Source organism: Cimex lectularius, unplaced genomic scaffold, assembly GCF_000648675.2.
Source record: "Cimex lectularius strain Harlan isolate CLEC.00 unplaced genomic scaffold, Clec_2.1 scaffold277, whole genome shotgun sequence".
Lineage (NCBI taxonomy): Eukaryota > Metazoa > Arthropoda > Insecta > Hemiptera > Cimicidae > Cimex > Cimex lectularius.
In genome coordinates this window covers 397,953-421,826 of record NW_019394221.1, presented here as the reverse complement: position 1 = coordinate 421,826, position 23,874 = coordinate 397,953, and the positions used below count along the sequence as shown (strand labels likewise).

The following is a 23,874-nucleotide window of genomic DNA, read 5'->3' as shown; positions in this document are numbered from 1 at the left end:
ATGAACAGATCTTTTTAGGCTATTTCTATTAAAACAATTGAAATAATTAATCAATCACTAAGCTGCTTAATTAATAAAAATCCAACTCTTTTGAGTTACCAAATCTAATGGTTAGTTACTTACAACCCAGACGATACTGGGTACTTCTGTAATAGGAATGTGGATAGGGATTTAGAAAGGTCAAATACAAACTTAAATGACACACGCTTAGAACGATTATTGACAGAAACAAACAAAATTTATTTTGGGTTATAAACATGAATTGATTTTTTTTTTAAAGAAACAATTCACCATTTTAAATTAACAAAATATAATAGCACAATGTACTTTTACAAGGGCACTAATTAGCATAGTGAAACAAAGCATTTAACATGCAAACGATTAAATTATAGTTAGCTAAGTAGCAAATAAAATATATATAAAAACAAATTAAAAATCGGCAGAATGACGACACTCAAGACTGACTCAACTTACTTTAATGTCTTTGAGATCGACTTTTAAAAAGATGTTCGCCGAATCTTGGGCCCAGTAAACGAAAGGGCTTGGAGAAAGCATTTTGTACAAAATTCGATTATGAATTAAGATAATTTCCCACAAGCAGGTAAGACCTCTTCACGGCGTACGATCCGAGTGCACGTTTTTCAAACGCATTGCTTTTAAATCGTTTGAAAACCTTTTGTGAGATTATAGAGGATCTTAACAGTGATTTCTCATCTCTAAACGACAAAGAACGAACCGACCCCAGAGACCTGCATAGAGATATAGAAGTAGGGAACATGATGACGTCACTGAGTTTCGACGAACATGTTTGAACTTGGCAAATCTTTTGTGAGAAATTCAAGAAAAATTAATCATTAGGGATATTATTAGGAAATAAACATATATTATATTATGTGTGTTTTTTATTGACCGGATGTTCAATAATTTGTTGAAGTCGTGAGAAGCGGTCAGGAATAAAGAATTTTAGAAAAACACCTTTTTCATTTTTTTGCCGACGTTTCGACTTTAATTCGGGTCATCTTCAGGGCTTGGGTGAATTTCAAAATATAAGTTGATAAAAAAAAAAAACAATACAATTATATAATAATTACAATATATACAAATATGTACAATGTACATACAATTATATAATATTAAGTAAATTTATATTTTGAACTAAGTATTTTTTTGGAATGTCATGAGCCAGCTTTGGATTATTTTGCCTTTATCTTTATTTATTATTATTATTACTTATGCACACCTATATATATACATGTACATATATACATAAATATACATTTTTTTAAAATTTTATTTATTAATTTTTTTTAATTACCACGCCATGGAGGATGGAGGAGACACTGCAGTGAAGCCAGCGGTGCGGGCAAATTACCATATGCATATCGATTACTCTGAATATAGTTGATTAGCGTGAATGAAAAGGCATATCCCCAATTACCTTATGGAATATCGAACTCTCTGGGGTAGTGTGAATGTACCTGACTAGCGTGTATGTTGAGGATCATCCCCAATTACCCCGAGGAATATTGAGTACCCTGGAATAGGGCGAAGGAATACGTGATTGCAATAATAGCGCGAATAGAGGGGCATATCCCCAATTACTCTGAGGAATATCGAATTACTCTGGGGTAGTAAGAACAAAGTCTGTAGTGCGAATGTAATAAAAAGCGAGAATAGGGTATACCCAAAATTACCCCTAGGAACATTGAGTACTATAGGACACTGTGAATGAATGCGTAAATGTAATTTATTAGCGCGAATGGCAGGGTTTATCCTAATTACCCAGAACAATAATTAGTTTTAAAATTTTCATAACAACGTATTGGAGAAATCCATATACGATTGCGGCCATAATTGCCCTTATTAATCATGTCAATTAATTATTCTTTTTATTACAAGGTCTTGGTTGAGATATAAAACATAAGTATTGAAGAAACTAAAATAACAATATTATCAAGTTATAATATTTTTTTAAAATAAATCAGTAGATTTAAAACGCGAGAAAGACAATAAAAGAAAAGCAAAGCTAAGAAAGGAAAAAAAGATGTCAAGTTAATTTAATTTGTATGTATATTCATGAATGTAATTTATTAGCACGAATGGCAGGGTTTATCCCCAATTACCCAGAAGAATATCGAGCTTTAAAATTTTCACAACAACGTATTGAAAAAATTCATACACGATTAGCGGTCATAATTGTCCATATTAATTCTTTCAATTAATTATTCTTTTTATCTAAGGTCTCGGTTGAGATAAAAAGAATAAGTATTGAAGAAACTAAAATCACAATATGTATTATCAAGTTATAATGTAATTTTTAAAAAGGAAATTAGTAGATTTAAAACGCGAGAAAGATAATAAAAGAAAAGCAAAGCTAAGAAAGAAAACAAAAAGTGAAGTTGATTTAATTTGTATGTATATTTGTGAATGTAATTTATTAGCACGAATGGCAGGGTTTATCCCCACTAACCCAGAAGAACATCGAGTTTTAAAATTTTCATAACAACGTATTGAAGAAATCCATTTACGATTAGCGGTCATAATTGTCCATATTAATTATTTCCATTAATTATTCTTTTTATTATAAGGTCTTGGTTGAGATAAAAAGAATAAGTATGGAAGAGACTAGAATTTAAGAAATTAGTAGATTTAAAACGCGAGAAAGATAAGAAAAGAAAAGCAAAGCTAAGAAAGAAAACAAGAAGCGAAGTTAATTTGTACGTATAAGCGTGTCATGATTTGAGCTTATATATAATATAATTGTGTAGGGGTTAGTGACCGTTAATCGATAGTTATTCAGATATCGTGAGATGCGGTCGAGTGTGATGTAGGTTTCAGAAAAACATTTTCTTTATCGTGCCAATGTTTCGATCTTTTATTGAGATCATCTTCAGGGCCTGGGATTTACAAACAATGTTTACATTTAACAAATACATTTAGGATGTGGAAAAGTGAATTTATACAATACAAAATGTTTTTAAATCCCAGACCCTGAAGATGATCTCAATAAAAGATCGAAACGTTGGCACGCTAAAGAAAATGTTTTTCTGAAACCTACATCACACTCGACCGCATCTCACGATATCTGAGTAACTATAATATAATTGTTTATTTTATATGAGTAATATATTTTATTTGCCGTTACTTAGTTCATAACTTTATTTATAGATACAATAATAAGTGGAATCTAATGAGGTCTATCTCGTTGTCGAAAGTAACCGGTGAAACGGTCCAAATCAGGGTCGAGTTCTGCACCGGTCCAAAATCCTAAGGCGGTGCTCGATCCTCCTTAAACCCTCATCTTCCTTCGATTTACTTCGTCCCAAAGTACGATCGTCGTTTTTTCATTTCGGAAAATTTTTATTTAATTTTACCCTTCACTATTTGGGGTGTCGTACCCATCAATAAAAACCATTGATACTTTAAGAATTTGGAGGGGGCGTCGAGCATCCAGTCCGCACCTAATTTGGCCGAGGGAATCGATCTAACTCGAGACGATTCATTGAAAAAAAAAAAAAATTCTTTGAACGTTTCTCGACCTCCCCTTTTCATCTCTTCGGACCATCTCAAAGACGTTTCCTTAGTTAATAAGGTATGCGAATGAAAACCGATATAGTTTGTTCGAACTGACCTGACAGTGCGCGATAGCTAGGATTTCAAAGTTCAAACCTGGATTCTCGAAACTTACGTGGCAGATGGATTGTAGGTTCCACTCCGGCGGTCTGGTTATAAGTGATAAACCCTTAGTTGACTTTTTTATCAAACTTGCGTCTAAAAAAACAGCGTACACACATCTAGCCTAGACACACGCGACGTTTTAATAATATATTTTGTGTTTAATAATAACTCGAATGTGTTTCAATTGGGATAATCTCGGTCGATGGCTAGGTACATGGACGAAACCGGACTCATCGATGATTCTAGAGCTGATATTCTGTCAGGTGAGTGTTAAAGATGTGAGCTAATGAGCAAGTTATGTTATGTGGCGCAACGTTTAGAGCATCTGATGTTTTCGGTCCCTGTTCGACGATCTCTGAAAAAATCAATCTTATATCTCCTTCATAGAGATCATACGCCCTCTATTTTAAACGCTTAATTAACTTTATGACCTCGACATTTAAAAATAATTTCATCTATTGTATTACATCAATCATAATTTCCGTCCGACAAGAATAAATAAATCTCCCAAAAGAAAGTCCAAAATCATCCAAACGATTTGTATTTACAGGCAATAGCCCATTTTATTACAATAATTACCAGAAAGACAACATTTAAAACATGAAAAACATTGACGATAATAAAATAAGAAAAATAATAAAAAAAAGTTTAATTTACATAACAAAATTTAGGATTTGACAAGTAAATAAAACCAATTTTAAACAAGATATTTAATATCTATACTGTTCGGTAGCATATTGACCAGATCCATCGTTCTGTATATGGGAGAGCGAGAAGTACAGTTGGATACGGGAAGATGATGGTAGAGTATTTTTTATTGCAGGTGTGGACAATAGGACATGAAAATCAAGGTATGATAGCGATCCTGAGGGAGTCGATATTATTATTAAGAATCCGTCATGATTAATATTATAATTAATTTATAAAATAGACAATAAAAACTCTCTTCTGTAGAGATCACATGCCCTCTACTTTAAATGCTTCTTTAACTGAATGACTTCAAAATTTAAGAATAGTTCATCTATTGTATTTCATCAATCACAATTTGGGTCCGACAAAAAATAACTAAAAAAACCCCCAAAATCAGTGAAACATTTTATGTATTTACAGACCCCATTTATTGTAATAATTACAAAAAAATTCAACATTTAAAACTTGAAAAATATTGACAATAAGAAAAATAATAACAAACGTGTAATATAGAAACCAATATTTGAATTAAAAAAATAATATTTGGGGTTTGACAAGTAAATAAAAACAATTTTAAACAAGATATATAATATCTATACTTTTGGGTATCATATTGACCAGATCCATCATTCTGTATATGGGAGAGTGAGAAGTATAGTTGGTATGGGAAAATGATGGTAGAGTGTTTTATATTGCGGGTGTGGACAATGGGACATGAAAATCAAGGTATGATAGCGATCCTGAGGGAGTCGATATTATTATTAATTTCTTGGTCATTGTCAATATTATAATTAATTTATTAAATAGATAATAAAAATCCTCCTCTGCAGAGATCACTCGCTCTCTACTTTAAACGCTTCTTTAACTGTACGACTTCGAAATTTGAGAATAATTTCACCTATTGTATTACATCAATCACAATTTCGGTCCGAGACGAATAAATAACTCCCCCCAAAAAAAGAGTCCAAAATCATTGAAAACTTTGAAATATTGAACATTGACAATAATAAAATAAAAATAATAATTTAGATACCAATATTTGAATAAAAAAATAATATTTGGGATTTGACGAGTAAATAAAAACAATTTTAAACAAGATTAATTAATTATGCATATATACACAACAACAATCAACCATTACATCTGGTATCCACATATACATGTACCAGATGTACTAATTGACCATTGTTGTACACGTACCTTCTAAAATTCCTCTTTGAACTGGCTTTAGATGTATAATATATAATATCTGTACTGTAAGGTAGCATATTGACCAGATCCATCATACTGTAAACGGGGATTAGAAGTATAGTTGGTATGGAAAAATTGGTGGTATAATATTTTTTATTGCGGGTGTGGACATGCCTGAAAATTGAGGTATGATAGCAGCAATTCTGGGGGAGTCAATATTACTATTAATTTATTATATTGAGAACAAAAATTCTCTTTGTAGAGATCACACGCCCTCTATTTTAAAAGATTTTTTATCTTTATGACCTCGACATTTAAAAAAGTAATTTCATCTATTGTTTTGCATCAATCATAATTTCGGTCTGAGAAGAATAAATAAATCTCCAAAAAGAAAGTCCCAAATCGGTGAAACAATTTATGTATTTACAGGCAATAGCCCATTTTATCGCAATAATTTCAAGAAAGACAAAGAATATTTAAAACATGAAAAACATTGAAATATTGAACATTGACAATAATAAAATAAGAAAAATAATAATTTATATACCGAAATTTGAATTAAAAAATAATATTTGGGATTTGACGGGTAAATAAAAACAATTTTAAACAAGATTAATTAATTATTCATATATACACAACAACAATCAACCATCAAATCCGGTATACACATATACATGTACCAGATGTACTAATTGTTGTACATGTACCTCTCAAATTCCCCTTTGAATTGGCTTTGTATGTATAATTTATAATATCTATACTGTTGCATAGCATACTGACCAGATCCATCATCTTTTATATTGGAGAGTGAGGAGTATAGTTGGTATGGGACAATGATGGTATGATTTTTTTATTCCGGGTGTGGACAGATGGGAAGTGAAAATCGAGGTATGATAGCAGCAATTCTGGGGGAATCAATATTGTTATTAAGAAGGCCGTTTAGGTCAGTATTATTATTAAATCTTAAATAGACAATAATAATTCAACTTTCTTATAAATTATTCATCTACCATTCTCATTCTTCCTTTATTTATTTTTGGCGATGACGAGAGTTAGAATGAGAATCAGTTTAACTGCGCTTTTTTTTTTACACAATACCCAGCAATACACTTATAATTCATCATCATTACAAAAATAATTAATGAATCATTTTTATGTTCACATTTATTATCTGAATTACATTAAAAACCTTGGCCTTGATATTTAAAAATGATACAAAATCTCAATTTTGACCCGATAAAAGGATCTTATTTATTTGCATATTTCACTAAACAATAGATTATAATTTGGACCGTATAGTATTATGATTATGCTGTACATAAGGTGTTACAGCATGCACTTTACTGTACGAAATGATAGATGACAGTGAAACAACATGAAATCATATTAGTCATTCCATTGACTCATACCTCTCCTATACTATTTTAATACATTTTTTCTGCAGAATCATTTTTCTAAGCATAACTTGTTCTTAATATGAAGCCCACTAATACACGTAAAATTGTTTGTTTTGATTAAAATGAACAAATAAATAAATAAATGTATTATTATTTACCCAAACTTGTTTGCTTTGTCATTTAAAAAAAAAAAAAAACTCAACATTTAAAAATAATGTGTGGTGTTTAGTGACCGTTAATCAATGATTATTTGGAGATCATGAGATGCGGTTCTGGTGTGATGTAGGTTTAAGAAAAACATTTTCTTTATTGTACCAAAGTTTCGATCTTTATTGAGATCATCTTCAGGGCCTGGGATTTATAAACATTGTTTAACATAAACATATAATATAACATATAAAACAATCATAACATTCCACACATCAAACATTTCTACATAGTCTAATTCTTCAACAATTTGGCTTTCCTTTCCCTAATTATCCTTGCCTATATAATCCTGAGAGGATAATCAGGCCGAACCATTACCCATTTTTCCCATTGTTGGATCCTTTCACCTCAAAGAAGCCGACTCCTCATATAAAAATGTCTTTCTATACCGACTTCCTTCCCCACCCCTTCAAACTCCAACGTGTATAGACATAAAACATCAATATCTCACTGGCACTTTCAACATGACACACAGGAATGATCCATCTACACAGAAAACGAACACTGAGTGAGTACAAATACTTTGAATGAGTCTAAAATTTCTATCATTGTATAAATTCATTTTTTCACATCCTACATGTATTTGTATAATTTAAACAATGTTTATAAATCCTAGGCCCTGAAGATGATCTCAATAAAGATCGAAACGTTGGCACGATAAAAAAAAAAAATGTTTTTCTATCTCACGTTCTCCAAATTTTAATCATTTAAAAATAATACAAAATTGCAATTTCAACCCAATAAATGGATCTTATACTATAAGACATGACAGTGAGACAACATAAAGTTAGTCCTTGGCAGGTTGGGTCTGAGTTTGATCAAATCAGTTATTAAAAACTTATTTCATTTTGTACACATCTTTATGATACTTTTGCCCTGGCGATGATCTTAAAATAGGTCAAAAGCTTGGTAGATAATTGATTTAATTTTTTTTAAAATCCACTTGACCATACCGAGATCCAGATAATTCATTTTGAAACTACATAAATGCACATTAAAATAGTCACTTGATTGACTCATACCTCTTCTATTACTATTTTATAAACATTTTTATCTATAGAATACTTTTTTAAAGCATATCTTGTTCTTAATATGATGCCAACTAATACAATTGTTTGTTTTCACTGAAAAAAACTAAAAAATATAAATGTGTTTTTGTTAGTTTGTTTTTTGATAAAACAAAAGCTTGACTTCAACATTTAAATGTAACATATCTCAATTTTGACCCCCTTATGCTTTAAATATAAACAATAAAAATGTTCAAATATGCCTTGTAATATGCACTAATAAAACAACAAATATGCAATATTATATCCACTAAAAAATCCTCAAAAATGCCATATTATTTGCACTAAAAATATTAATGTACACAACATGGTTGTCAAAGACAAAAACTATATTATCTTAAATTGATAATATTGTTAGTGTTATTTTTCTCTGATAGGTTGTTTTATCTTTTTACAAATAATAAATAAAAATTTATTTTTTAATTTTATCAACCAATTGGTTATCTTCTTCAATGAAATATAATAAATAAGATTAAAAAAAAGATTGTCCGAGACATCACCCAACTAATAATTAAGTTTAATTATTTTTTTTTTAATTTAATGAAAATAGACAGAAAAATCTTTCATACAAAATATAATTTAAAGTATGAAAAATAAATAATTAAGCTTAATTAATTCTAAGATCTGAATTAAAATTGACTATATTCTATAAAAGTACAACATTTAACATAACATATATTTTTCCATTCCCTGTATAACATTTTGTTTTCATTTGAGATTTCATTTATTTTCCTCAATTCAATCAAGGGTTAATTTTTTTAAATTTATTCCTGCATCACCTGAGAAAAATCCAACCTGCTATTTTAGAAGAAGTTAAGTTCCCACTAATATTTTTTTCTTTTTTTTTTTTCGGTTTATTAGGTTGAAAATACGAAGTAGCAATGGAACTGAGTCTATTTTGGTGTTTCAAATGAGGTCCTTTTCAACAACTGGACTACTAAAACTACTATAAAAAGCACTTTTTCAGAAAAGGCAAAAAGCTGCAACTAGAATATATATATANCCAAAGTAACCGTAGCCTTAGACATTGACTCGGTGCTGTAAGGTGTTCGAATCCAGCTGCCCTATATGCGAACCCGTCTTACAAAACATATTTTTTTTTCAAAAACATGCCAATAAATTCAAGGGGATTCTGTTGTGTCAGATTGTTTATCCTGGCAAGTTGAGTGAAATCGCAGTCAAATTTTAGTTTCTTGTTTTTCTTATTGTTTTCCTCAAATATCATACCGTTCCATGATTCTGACTACAGAACGGGGCTATTGCCCCAACAAGCCATTAGTCTAATAATATATTATATTATTCTGTTTTGGAGCCATCTGTAACCATATATGGTCGGCATTAACGGGAATCCCTTTCTCCCAGTCTGTTCTACAAGGTATTTTGATTAGGAATATTTTATCAAAACTGAATTTTTAGGGGCCAAGGAATCAGTAGGCATCCCCAAATTATTATACCTATGTGAGTAGGCTATTGGAGCCTGTCCCTTCATTAGCCTATGAATTGTGGCTTTGGCCTCTCTTTGGATAAAAGATGTGTAGTGGTGATAGATTAAGAAGGACTTCCAGGGCAGCCGAGGGGGTTGTTCTCATTGTCCCAGTGATACTCAGACCCGCCAGTCTATGAGCAGTACTGAGGATCTAGACCGCCCTTAGCTGTAATTTCTTAGTACACCAAACCCCTGATCCATAGGCAATCATGGGTCTAACAACCGCTATGTATAGCCGTAGGGACATCTTTGAATTCAATCTCCAGCTTCTCCCACAAAGGCGTTCGCCAATGGCAGCAATTTTTGCTCTTTGTGTGATTTGGTTTAGTTATTGATTCCATGTTGACTCACAGACATTTCACCTCTTTAGAGAATGGAATTTCAACTCCATAAGGGGATTAAGTCCTCCTAGTATCCTTTTCTTGGTAAAGGGAACCATGATGGTTTTGTTAGGGTTTATAGAAATCCCTTCCTTTTGACACTATCTGTTTGTTATTTTGAGTGTGTATTGCTCCCTCTCTGTATTGACTTCGGCAAAGTATCCATTCATGACTGCCGTCAGATCATCTGCATATCCTGGGCAATTAAAGCTTTCATCAGATAGCATTTTCAGGAGATCATCAACCAATACTGACCACAGTAATGGTGTCAGAACACCACCCTGAGGGCAGCCTCTGGTTGTTCTTGCCCTTATTGTAGTGTCCCCAGGGTAGATAAAATTATTCTCCTCCTTAGACTAAATTAAAAATATTTATCACTGAGCAGGTTTATTTTATGGTGCTCAGGTTTGGGGAGGAGAGATGTTTGGATAGGACCAAAGGGGCCTCTGTTCAGGATGCCCAGCCTCCTGCTGATGAAACTTCACTTTGATTACATAATCAGAATTTTATCCCTACCCGATAATAGACTCCTGAAAATCCTTAGCCAGGCAGATTAATGTATTGGTTTAAGGAAATAAAAATGCATATCATGCAATTTAACTTGGACTTGTCTTGGGGATGATTTGAGGCTAGTGAGATAGTACATTTGTGACAATATAAAGATGAAACATTGCACAGCTATAGCCAATTCAAACAGCTTCCCACTCGAAAGAGACCTTCTATTCAAATTTTTTAAATTATTTAATAGTTCTTTCATTACACTTTGATAGCATGTGATGGATAATTAAGAGTTGAGGGGATCTTTTGAACTTAAATTACAAATGTGTGGTGATTAGTGACCGTTAATAGATAATTATTCAGAAATCGTGAGATGCAGTCTGGGGTGATGTAGGTTTCAGAAAAGCATTTTCTTTATCGTGCCAACGTTTCAATCTTTATTATCTCACGATTTCTGAATAATTAAATTATAAACACTTCAAACATCATTCTGTGAACTTTGTAGTGGTACAGAGCAGGAAGATTTTTTTTTCATTTCTTGGCGACCTGCACTGGCTTCAGTAAGGAAACAGTATTTTAGAGAAGCTCGGTTCTATTAGAATATATTAATGGCAAGGATTGGACTGTGTTGGTCAATTCCTGTAAAGAGGCTTATTCTCTTAGAGCCAGAATCAGAAGTAGTGGTGAAGGTGGAAGTGACTTCATTTTGCGGATTCCCCTGATAGATGAAAAGCTCATCCTCGACTTGAGTATTTTGCACGTGTTGTGAAGACATTGGTGGCTGAGTCTTATTTGAATGTAGCAATGTACCTGTTCTTACTGGTCACCTTTGTTCCATTATTATCACCGTCCATTGTCTTTTGGCCTTACTCCCCATAATTATAATAGAAATGATGGATGGTGGAATGAGTGCAATGTTCAATCATTTTTAAAAAAGATAGTTCCTACTCACAGTAAGTTGTTTTGCAATGATCCAGATTTCAAGCTTTTAGCTCATCATCAGGTTGAAGGAATTCTACTTTTACTTATATTATTTGCATTTATTTTATTTAGTTTATTGTATTGATTGAGTTATGTGCATTATAGGTAATCAAGAAATAATGTATATATTTGCAATTATATTTCTGCTGTTCGCATTCAATTATGTTTCATTATTGAAATTTTTGAAGAAAGTATATATTCATTTTGTAAATACTAATTATAAATGCTTGTAAATACTCAGATGAGAGATTTTAGTTATTTAAGTTTATTGTTTTAAACATGAGGAATGTCTTTCTTGTTTTGTAATACATATTTCCGAATTGTAAACTTAAGTATATATATCAAGTCAGGAAAAATGGTGTCTTTGTTGACAAGTGAAAATCAGTAATTACATAAATACCCCCACTTTTCCCANATATATATAAAGGAATAAAGACATAGTAGTAGTAGTCCCGCTGTTACATTATTGCTGCATCATGCATCATTACAAATAAATATATAGTTGGAAATAAGTAATTTAAAAAGTGATAACATAAGTGAAACCATTTTCAATTACTAAAATGAGTATCTTTACAAATATATGCACACATCACTAGTGTATCACTGTGCTAATAATAAGGTAGAATTTTCCTGAGTAGGTAGAAGGTTCTAGTAAATAACAGTCGCCTGCCAAATACATTGCAAACAATCGATTCAAACTGTCGATTCATCCAAGTCAAAATAAATGGCAAATAGGGCAAAAAAAATATAATTAAAAAAATAAAAAGTTTCCTGCTATTTCTTAACTTTTATTGCAACATCCAGTTATATCCCAAAATTCTAATCATGCTATTTTACCTGAATTACGTTGTTTACATAAAACAATTAATTTACATAATTAATTGTATATATTTCAGTCTTTATTTACTATATAACATTCTACTATTATTCCAATTAATTATTCTTTTTATCTAAGGTCTTGGATGAGATGGAAAAGCTAGTGTCACAAGTTGGATTCGAACCCACGACCTTCGGCTGGGGCCACTTTGGCTACATGACATTTGAAAAATGGCAAAAAGAGGAAAATTTGGAAGGTTATAGGTTGAGATGAGAAGATGATGGCTGAGTGGATGGAAGACACGATAGCTAAAATGGTTATAGCAGTGAGGTTTAAGCCGAAGATCATGGTTCGAATCCTGCTCGTGACACTAGCTTTTTCATCTCAACCAAGGCCTTAACTATAAAGAATAATTAATTGAAATAATTAATATGGTCAATTATGATCACTAAACATATGGATTCAACTATTATGTTCACATGCATTTATACTATTTGAGCATTGTAAATGTTTAATGATAATTGTTTGTGTAGTTAAAGACTTTCATTTCATTTGAAAAATTTGTCCAATAGGTTTAAATAATATAATTATTCAATTGTTTAACAATAAAAAATCTTTTTCTATCATAAAATTTTATAACGTAAAATAATTTTTGTAAATGCTAAGAACTTGTATTTTGGCTTTTAAACGTTTTTCCTTGATGTTCTTTTAGATTAGTCGATTGATTTATTTTATTTTGTACTAGCTTTTCTACTCCTATCCTTTTATTCCTAAAGATGATTTAATGAATAACAAAATTCTACTCTTCATCTTGGTGTAATTTGAAATTCTCATTTTAGATGTAATTATAAATAATTACAAATTATAAATGAACACGTATTAAAGTGGATGTCGTGAGATAAAAGCTTGCCTTTTACTAATTTAAATTAATTAACTCGAGGAAAATTCGTACCTAGATCTTTATGGTGTGTTATCTAATATTGAGTACATAATTGATTTGTATTTTTGCAATGGATGTTGAAGGTTAAGCCGACATAGAATAAGCACAGAAAGATATGCAAAAAATTAAAAACACTTATTATTTTTGTATAATTATTGATATTTTTCCTTGTTTTCTAATTCATATAAAACAAATACAACTTAATGTGTTATTAATTATGCGAGTTGTTTATCTTTGATTTGGTCGTTTCTTGGCGGATGTATCAGCCAATGGCTTTTTTTTCAACCAAAAACAAGTTTAGTAATATAAAAGTCCCTCACATAAAAACCTAACTTGAACTGACCAGATACAAATCATTTACCTTTTACGATCTACAAAAACATTAAAAAACCTAAAAATACTTGAAAACAATAAAACGCCGAAACAATTTTGACAAAAAAAAACTTCTCAATAATAAAATATTGCCATTTAGATTAATACATAAAAAAAAAAAAAAACACTTCAAAACAATAAAGCGACTGAACAATTCTGACAAAAAACTTTTCAGTAATAAAATATTGCCCGTTAGATTATACGTCCAACAAAAAAAAATAATTAAAATAACTAAAAACACTTTAAAACAATAAAACGACGAAACAATTCTGACAAAAAACTTTTCAATATAAAATATTGCCCGTTAGATTAATAGATCCAACAAAAAAATTAAAAATACATTAAAACAACGAAACAATTCTGACAAAAAACTTTTCAATAATAAATTACTACATCTATGATTAAAAAAAAATCCCATTGAAATATAAAAAATAAAGCCCTTTTATTCACTAAAGAATATCATTACGTACTTTTTCATATTTATTTTTAAAAGTTAATTTTGGTATCAATGCAGTGAACTGTAAATATCGTAAATATTAGTCTGAAAACTAATCCTCTTGTATCTAATATAAACAAGGTCCATTACTTTGGATTTTTTTTTCAATGATTTGTTATGCCTTGGTTTTCCTCTTTGATACTTTTTCCCTCGATCCCGGCTAATAAATGGTTTAAAAAACTGGCAATTTACGACATTAAAGACTTTCCGCAGTTTTTTTGTTATTATTTTATTACTATTTCAACTTGAAACCCCTCTTCCTTGTGGTCTGAAATTTATTTACGATCGTCAGATGTATTTTCGGAAGACAGGACGGATCAGGATGAAATCAGTTCAAAGATACCTCAGTTTTTATCAAAATTCTGTCTAAACACAAGCGGCTTAGTTGGTTGCAGAAAACGTGTTTTTCTTCGAGCTCTTTACAATACAAAATGAGGCTGTAAGTTATTCACAATTATTTCTCTCTCTTTCTCATTCTCTCTCTTCCTCTCTTTCTTTCTTTCTTTCTTTCGCTCTCTCTCTCTTTCGCTCATTCTCTCTCTCTCTCTCTCTCTCTCTCTCTTTCTTTCTTTCTTTCTTTCTCTTTCGCTCTCTCTCTCTCTCTTTCTCTCTCTTTTTCTCTTTCGCTCTCTCTCTCTCTCACTCTCTCTCTCTCTCTCTCTCTCACACACTCTCTCTCTCACTCCCTCCCTCCTTTTATCTTTCCCTCCTTTCCTGTCTCTCTCTTTCGCTCTCTTTCTCCTTTCGTTCATTACGGTTCGACAAAGAAACGTCGATGCTCAAATGGAATCATTCGATCAAATCACTAACATTTTTTTAATTTAGTTGGAACATTTTAAAGAAAACGGTTATATCATAAAGGTAATTAAACATTATTTTTCTTATTTGATATACTGATTTCTACTCAACGCAAATAGGCGGAACATAAAAGCAACGAAGCGTGTCAACGATCAGTTTGAAAGCTAGTTTGTAACATTAATCCTGATAGAATGTGTATTTTAAAATAGTTAACTATCATAATATTACGGAAAGGCGAAATAAAGACTTTATGAAAGATAAACGATTACAGTTTAATCATAAAAATTGTAATTGATGTGTGTTTCTTAGTGATTTGTTGTTTCATAATCTGGTGAAGTCGTGAGGAGCGGTCAAATATGAGTTAGTTTAGAAAAACGCTTTTTTCATTTTTTCCCCCGCGTTTCGACCTTTATTCGGGTCATCTTCAGGGTCTGGATAAATTGCAAAACATTTGTCGATTGGAAAAAATACATTTAAGATGTAAAAGATGTGTATGAAATACTTGATTGAAAATTTGTATTTACATCTTAAATTATATTTTTTTCCAATCAACATCCGTTTTGTAATTTACCCAGACTTTGAACATGATCCGAATAAAGTCCGAAACGTCGGAAAAAAATGGAAAAGATGTTTTTCTAAACTATCTCATTCTTGACCGCTCCTCACGACTTCAACCAATTGTCGTTGATACTTTACCGGAATCGGAAAATTAAAACGAACTTACAGTTTAACGTTTAACTTGTATGGCGATTCGAAGCATTTTTTTTATTATAGTAAGTTTTATTTAAAAATAAGGTCAGTTGGAAAGTAGTCCAATGCGTTCCTTATGCACTAACCGCAAGTAGGTTTCTCGTACGAAATAAAATTCTGACCGCGACCCGACTGGGGTCGGAAATGGCTGTTGGCTTGTCGTTTCTATTTCGGCATGGAGCTCACTGCCAAACCTGTGTGGGACTGGGATATTTAAGCAATTTAACTAAGATATAATGCTGTGGTAGTACGAATTTCGGTCACCGGGTTAAAAATTTGACATGAGTTCGAGTAGTAGTGAAACGTGAGTGCAGATAATAATGATATTTTATAGATGTATCGAGTGTTTTGGTAGATTTGGTATGTTTTTGGTGCGGACTTGAACCAGAAAGGCCCAAGGGAAAACGGGAGCTTTTCAACCCTAACATGTCTAATCACGTTGCACGCTACTGAGAAATTACATTAAATACAAAATGTATCGATCACTTATGAAAATAATATTGGAATTGTTGATTCATATGGTGAGACTGTTGTAGACGATTTGTTTAGCGAGATAAATAAGCAATTTTTAAAAAAATTAATAATAGCATGATGTTCCCTAAAGACAAGTAATAAAATGTTATTTTTATAATTGTTTGCTTACTCACCTCGCATATGCACGCACCCAAAGTATCTCGGGTTCATTGAACTGATCGTTGAACACCTTTCTTTGCACCTCCGGTCGGTCAGGTTTGTTAAATAAATTGTCCTGACAGCATGCACATGTGTGTGAGATGTTTCGCGCACGTTCTCTTAAGTTGGAACCCGTGCCAACCCCTGTTCCTCGCGGTCATTTTTCATCGTTGATCCCGGAAGGTCGACACCTTCAAAATCAAGATAAAGCCCAAAAATGGAATTAGACCTAGATAATTTTTTTTGGTAAGCATTTTTGCCGGTATTCCTTAGCTAGCTCCTTTTTAGGGTGTTTCTTTTCCATCATACATAACTCTCTATGGAATACACGTTTCAGAACCGAAGCATTACAAGTAAAATTATAAATTATTATACTATACAGTAGGCAATTGTTCGTTTTAGAACATCTTTATTTATGGTGTTCGTGTGCAACTATACAAACATACAAACCTGTACTCATTCTTAACGTATTTTACATTCTTAACTGAATTTTGTCTATTTTTTTTAAAGTAATGATCAGGATTAAATTTAATCATAAATATTGCACAATATATTGACGCGCCCAGGTTTAATTGATATAACTAGGCTTATGCTTACTTATTTACAAAAAAAGATTACATACTTTTTCCTTTATGTTTCAACAACATAATCTGTTATTGTTTTCAATAGATAATTTATTTGCTATACACAACTCTCTTTAGTATACATTTTTCAGAACCGAAGCATTACAAGTGAAATCAGAAATTATTATACTACACAAGACAAATTTTCGTTTTAGAACATTTTTATTTATAGTATTCGTGTGCAACTATACAAACAGACAACCTGTACTCATTATTGACGTATTTTACAGCTTTAACCGAGTTTTTTCTTTGTTTATTAAAGTAATGGTCAGGATTAAATTTAATCATAAATATTGCTCAATATATTGATGCACCTGGTTTAAATGATATAACTTGGCTTACTTAAAATTTAAAACAAAAATCTACATACTTTTCCCCAATGTTTCAACAACATAATTTATGGGTGTTTCTTTGTGACGTGTTGTTTCAGTATTTGTTGAAGTCGTGAGGAGCGGTCAATAATGAGGTAGTTTAGAAAAACGCCTTTTTCATTTTTTTTGCCGACGTTTCGACTGTTAAGGACATCTTCAGGGCCTCAAAACATGTTGATTAGAAAAAATACAAATTAAGATGTAAATATAAATTTTGAACCAAGTATTTCATATTCACATAAAGTGTGGTGCTATTCAAGTGGTGTCATATTTGGTTTTCTGTGAAAGTGTTGTGAAACGTGAATTTGTATTCTGCTGGTTTTACATCATTATGACAAGATAGGGGCCGCGGTAAATCATGAAAATTTTCTTTGATCGTAGGCGGTTTTATTTACCTCAAAGGGTACAATCCAATCCAATAAAAATTCACGTGAGAGTATGAAATACTTGGTTGACAATTTACATTTACATCTTAAATTGTATTTTTTTCCAATCAACATATTTTTGACTCGTCAGAGGTGTTTCGGCATTTCGCCATCTTCAGTGTGTCTGTGTGATTTCTATGAAGTCTAGTCTCTTTTATAAGATCGTGAGGAGTGCGGTGTGTGTGTTGTGTCCTTTTGTATTGTTTCGGTCGGTGTTTGTGGTTTTGTAATTTACACAGGCTCTGATGATGACCCGAATAAAGGTTGAAACGCCGGCAAAAAATGAAAAAGGTGTTTTTCTAAACTCATTCTTGACCGCTCCTCACGACTTCAACAAAACATAATATATGTTATTGTGTATAATAGATAATTTATTTTGAGAGATTTCTCCGTGAGGTCTGTGTGTATAAACGTGTAATTTTATCGTTACCGGTCATTTTGGTCCGCTTTTCTTCGCTGAGATGGCTCGACAGAGGTGTTTCGGCATTTCGCCAGCTTCAATGTGTCTGTGTGATTTCTGTGAAGTCCAGTCGCTTTTATTTTATTTAAGGTCGTGAGGAGTGGGGTGTGTTGGGTCCTTTTTTTAAATTGTTTGGTTGGTGTTTGTGGTCCTCGGTCTTTACCTTTTTAATTGGCATGTGTTTTTTAAAATTATGTAAACGATTTATGTGAATTGTTAATTTGGTGTCTTTGATTTTTTAAAGTGTTAAATGTTTGTTTATCCAAGTTTTCAAGTATGTTCATTTTTGATTTTTTTACGTTATGTAGTAGTTTCTTTCTTGACTGTATTGTTGAGGGTTCGTGGTGGTTTGATGAGGTAAATCGCATAGTTTGATTAGGGCTTAACTTTAAACCTAATTCCAATACATTTCTTTCAATCATATTAATTTATTCGTAGAATAACAGAAATAGTCAATTTTTTCTTTCCTACATTTATTGCGTGCTAATAATTTATCCTCTCTTCGTTCTGGTCTGGCAAGCATGCAACGTGGTCATGCGTTTCATCCGGCCTTGGGACATGGCTGTCCGAGGGGGTGGCACAGGGCGGTGTTTGTGTAGTGATGTGGGTGTTCACCCTCTGCAGTGTAGTTGTGTTATGGCCAGCGCCACTGTCGTATTCACCCCCTTCATTTTCATCCCCTTGTGAGGTTACACTTCCCTTACATTGGAAAATATAAGGGAAAAAAGTCATTAATTTTCCAAGGCATTCTCAACCGCGGACCTGTTCAATTGTGAATTTCCTTCGACCACCGTCCGTTTCTCAGTTCGGGACATTTTTTTTACATTCTGTTCGTGCGCAATGTGATACACCCTGTTTATAAAAATTATGGATTTCCGTAGGACCGAAGAAATAAAATCACTATTCAATAAGCATAGTTAGTCTAGTATAGAAGATTATGTAAAAGGTAGGATTTTTCTCGAATTTCATTAATTTTTGCTACATAACTCTTCTAATAAAATTCTCACCTCCAGTTCACAAACAGGTAATTAATTTTTAATATATTTATGTTGTAATAGCATCCAGCTGTAGTTCTTTAATAGTTTAATTATTTTTGAAAATTTCCGTTGGCTTTTTAATTAATTTTTCTGAAGTTTTTGAAGAATGTTTATCTATTTGTAATAAACATACAAAAAAATTAAATAAAGCGGGCAAACAAGGGCAAATTATTAATAAAATGGTTAATAGAAAGAAACAGGTATTTTATTTTGATCCTGTCGAACTCGCTGCGTGCACGGCGTAGAAGTTATATCATTCCGGACGACACCTTTGCCGAGATGGTCTGAATTTTTTTACTACACCAAAAAGCTTGGAGCTGTTCCGCTGTTTTCTTAATTCTCCCTTGACTTAATTATTCGAAATCATGCTCGTAATATCATCACTAAAAATTGTAGAAAATAAACCAAGAATTTCAGGTAAAATGTTTTCGAGTTATGAGCGAACGGCGATGAAATATTTTTGTATTCGTACTGCTATGAAACATTTCGTATTGATATGTGAAGAATGCACGTATTTTATTAATATATTTTTATACGAAAATATTGTGTGCGATTCAATCAATACTGATAATTTTTGGTCCGCCTATTCTAGGCGTTTGTCTTATGTTTCATGCGTCTTCTTTTGTCAACTATTTACTCTTCTGTTTTTAATAATTTCTGGGATCTATGCTCGAACTATGCAACTTCACAGTGAAATTTTAGGGTGAATGTGGAACCGGGATGCCCTGCCACGTCTGGCGGCCGCGCTGTCTCGTCGGGGGTGGCCCACTACCTCAGCCTCTTGAACTAGAAATACTGCAGGCAAACTTTGACTATTTCTTAGATAATTAGATAAGTAACTAAACAAAACCGACAAACGTCAGATTCTAGGGAGCAGTTGTGCTGATCGGCATTCAATGACATTACTGATCATAGTATTTGTAAAGCTTACTTGTTGAAAAATGATACAAACACACCATTCAATTGACTACAGTGACACTGGCAATAGTACACAATGGACAAAATGTTTTAAATTTATAGGAAAGCTGAATCAATACATGTGATAGTTACAGTTAGATATTACAGCTTTTAAAAATGTGGGGAACTTGATAGGAGCAAAAGACAGACCAATAAGATCTCAAGCATAAACATTGAAAGAGACATTGGGTGGATAAAAACAATATTCCTTTAAATAATTTAAACATATGTCATGTGAGTTAATGATGGGTGTTGGTATGCGAGTCAGTGAACTCATGCTTCACTTCGTCACTTGTTGCAAATCTGCTAATTTACCGGTTAACAACCACAGTCGCTTTTACTCGGAAAAGAAAACTGGATCACATGAGGCAGATAACAATCAATAACACTGATAGAAATGAAAAAGAGGCCAAATACCTAGGCGTCACACTAGGCAAAACACTGGCGTTTAAGGAGCATATTGGCTCCACCATCAAGAAAGCGGCCAATCCTAAATGATGTGCACAAGAATAACGAGAAAAACTGAGGACGCAGATCGGAAACCCTGCTTTGGATGTACACCATTATGGTGAGACCTATTCTCACATATGGCACCATAGCATTGGCCAGTAAAGTAGAAGAAATAACAAAACGAAGAAAACTCATGAAAATACAGAGACTTGCATGCATCTGTACCTGAGAATGTCCCACAGCTGATATGGAAAGATACTAGGATTAATCCCACTTCACCACTTGATAATGAGGATAGCACAGAAAACTATTACTAGTATTACCAATGAGAAACCTCCAATAGGAATATAACTAAAATGGAGAGTCAACTATCAAATGAAAAACCACCCGATACCAAGAATAGGATGTTTGAATTTAACCAAAATTGCCGAACAAACTTAGGCACCAAAAAGAAATGGGAAAGAGAGAAAACACCACTTCTAAGAAAGGCACCATCTACTGGTACACAGACGGATCTAGAATGTTAGAAGGTATGTGGCAGGAGTATTCAGTATTGGAACCAAATACCCTCAGGCAGAAGGATAAAAAGAAAATGAGGGTATAACGGGACTCACTTATTGGACACAAACAATCCAAGAACTTCTTAATGAACTTTGAAAGGAAAGAGGTAACAATATATAAAAGAAAACAGGAAAAAACTGCAGATCCTAACAGGATTCTTAACTGGGCAAATAAACATCTGAAGAAGACGAAAAAATCCAACCACTGAACCTGGGCCTACTAATAAAGTTCCTTGACAAACTAGGACTTACCGGTGTGCTTTAAGCACAGAACGAGGGATACAATAGCTCTTAAAGAGTGCAGTATCCCTTGACTAATACGTCTATCCATTGGGTCTGTATTCACTCATCAGTTTGTTGAATTATTCAAGCACGTTTCACATTACGCCATCTTCAGTGAGGAACTGTCTGTCAAGTTAGGACAAAGTTGTAGTTCCTCACTGAAAATGGCACAATGTCGAAACGCTTTTGAGTAATTCAACGATCCCGCGAGTGAAGACAGACCCAATAAATGACCTTACACCAGTTCAGCGTATGTCATGAATGTAAGAAAGGGTTCTTTTTTAATGTTGCTTCTTCACAGTTGAATTGTAGTTTTGCTATAGACCTCTTTATTTATTTATTCAGATGCATACAGGTTTACCTACCATGTATTAATAATTTATTAAAAAACAAACAAAAAAAGCAGAAAGAAGAAAATACAGTTCTATTAATTCAGTATATTCAGACGCATACAATGATGTAAAAGAAGAAAAGCTAACAGTAAAAAAGGTCTTAAACATTTCTACCCCCTGTTTGGTAGAGTATATGAAAAAGTATTATCAAATGAGTGGTCCTGGGTAGGGCTCTCAATCCAACTTTACTTAACAGTTAATAGTTCCAATCAAAACTTTTAAATTAAAACAAAGTCATGTATCTTAATCGGACCAAGAATGGGCACAAATTGAATGGAAAACCAATCAGACAAAGGCCTAGAATACACTCTAAAACCAATAAAAGCAAAACAATTAAAAGTTTCAAGATTTGATCAACCTCAGCAAAATAACAAAAATGATATGTGATGAATTTCAGAGAAAAATAAATAGATCTTACAACCGGCATATTTTAAAATAGTAGTCCTTTTAATGAATTCCACCATAAGATAGGCATTTAATATCATAGCTCGAATATGACTAAAAAAACCAAGAAAATCTTCAAAAATAACACCCAAATCACAGACAGATAGCCATAGCTAATAAAAGTTAATTTACTGTTAAAGCTTATAAAGGTTATAAATAAATAATAGTTTATATTTATAGAATCGTATAACTCAAAATTTGAAGTTTGTCTTATTGTTTACCTCCATTCATCTCACCACATTTTATCGAACATGGTTCTCTAAATATTTCACACCCAAGATCATTAATTTTGTTGATGAAATTCGTTCCTCCGAAATTGTTGAATCTAAATTGGTCATCGAATAGGAATCATATTTGTTCTGGCTTTTTTTCTTAAAGTTTGTAGTCCTTCTATGTATGTAGATCTCCTCTATTCTACTAATTTCAGAATTCATTATTCATTACAATGACAAGTATCTGCAGTAAATTTTTTGTTTAATAATTTACACTACATCCTCCTCACAAATATCGTCAAAAATGTTTAATGTCAAAATGGAATAGTTTACAAAATCTCTCAAATACTCTTTATACGTTTGTGCTTGAAAAAAGTACATAACTTTTAATGAGAGCAATTATGGATTTATAAACTTGTTAAGTATAATATTAAAAACTTTCTCATAGCTTTTTTTATATTTTGTGCGCCATAAAAGAAGATGCAGGATGCCAATCCAGTAAGAATGTCCTTAATGTGAAATAAAATTTCCTTAAACATTATATTTGTGTCTCTTTATAGAGTATAGTTCTTTTAAAAATTGCAAGGTAGACTCTCCACATTTTATATCATTTTAGGCAATTTGTCCTACTTTCTCCAGATTGTTCTGCTTTATTTCTTCCCAGAAATGGAAGTAAATTCTAGCAGCATCTACTTGCCTCTCCAAATCACAGCTTAATTTTAGTGAAGTTGTTAACACTTGAGTTTATAAGCTGATTTTTTACTGACTTTTCTACTTTCTCTGAATCTACAAAATCCAATTCTAAATGTATTTGTTTACATCTATGCTCTGTCTCGCTTTCGATACTGTTGATATTGGAGTTGAACTACTCAATAATAATAATAATAAAAAAATAACAAAACCACCCCTATACCCTCCTGGGTGGCAGGGGCTCCCTGACCCTCTCACCTGTACGTTGAGTGACTAATGCCGGCAGGCGAAGCCAAAAAACTACTCAAATGTGACTTCAGCTTTTGATGTTGACTTGTATCTTTCTCATCTTAAGGGCTTTTTTTTGCTGTAGTTTCAAATTGTATTTCAAATTATTTTATTAAAGTCCTTCACTTTGAGTTTTTTTTTTTGTTTTTTTTTGTACACATTCGCCCACAACATTCTTCATAAAGTTAGTAAATTTCGCATTGCCCATCTTTTGACACAATGAAACTAATTCAAATTCAGATATTTCGTCGGTCATTTTCTTT

The 23,874-nt window shown here is 32.3% G+C and overlaps 2 protein-coding genes across 7 annotated transcripts in view; one reads left to right on the top strand and one right to left on the bottom strand.

Annotated features, from left to right (window-relative positions):
• Positions 1-16,481, bottom strand: part of LOC106667710 (very-long-chain (3R)-3-hydroxyacyl-CoA dehydratase) — a 31,530-nt gene extending 15,049 nt beyond the window's left edge. The window contains exon 1 of one of the 3 annotated variants that reach the window (XM_014395862.2): positions 16,396-16,481. Coding sequence is in view for 1 of the 3 variants with exons in the window: in XM_014395830.2 (XP_014251316.1) it covers positions 475-555 (81 nt within the window). In the remaining 2 variants the exon portion in view is untranslated. Of the gene's footprint in view, positions 1-474; positions 742-3,688; positions 3,751-16,395 lie in introns of those variants that run through there. The other 2 variants (XM_014395854.2, XM_014395830.2) reach the window with 2 other exon arrangements.
• LOC106667616 (tau-tubulin kinase homolog Asator) overlaps positions 3,308-23,874 on the top strand; it is a 52,046-nt gene continuing 31,479 nt past the window's right edge. Inside the window, exon 1 of one of the 4 annotated variants that reach the window (XM_014395747.2) lies at positions 3,308-3,592. Coding sequence is in view for 1 of the 4 variants with exons in the window: in XM_014395696.2 (XP_014251182.1) it covers positions 14,632-14,639 (8 nt within the window). In the remaining 3 variants the exon portion in view is untranslated. Of the gene's footprint in view, positions 3,593-3,706; positions 3,942-14,533; positions 14,640-19,254; positions 19,324-23,874 lie in introns of those variants that run through there. The other 3 variants (XM_014395735.1, XM_014395696.2, XM_014395753.2) reach the window with 3 other exon arrangements.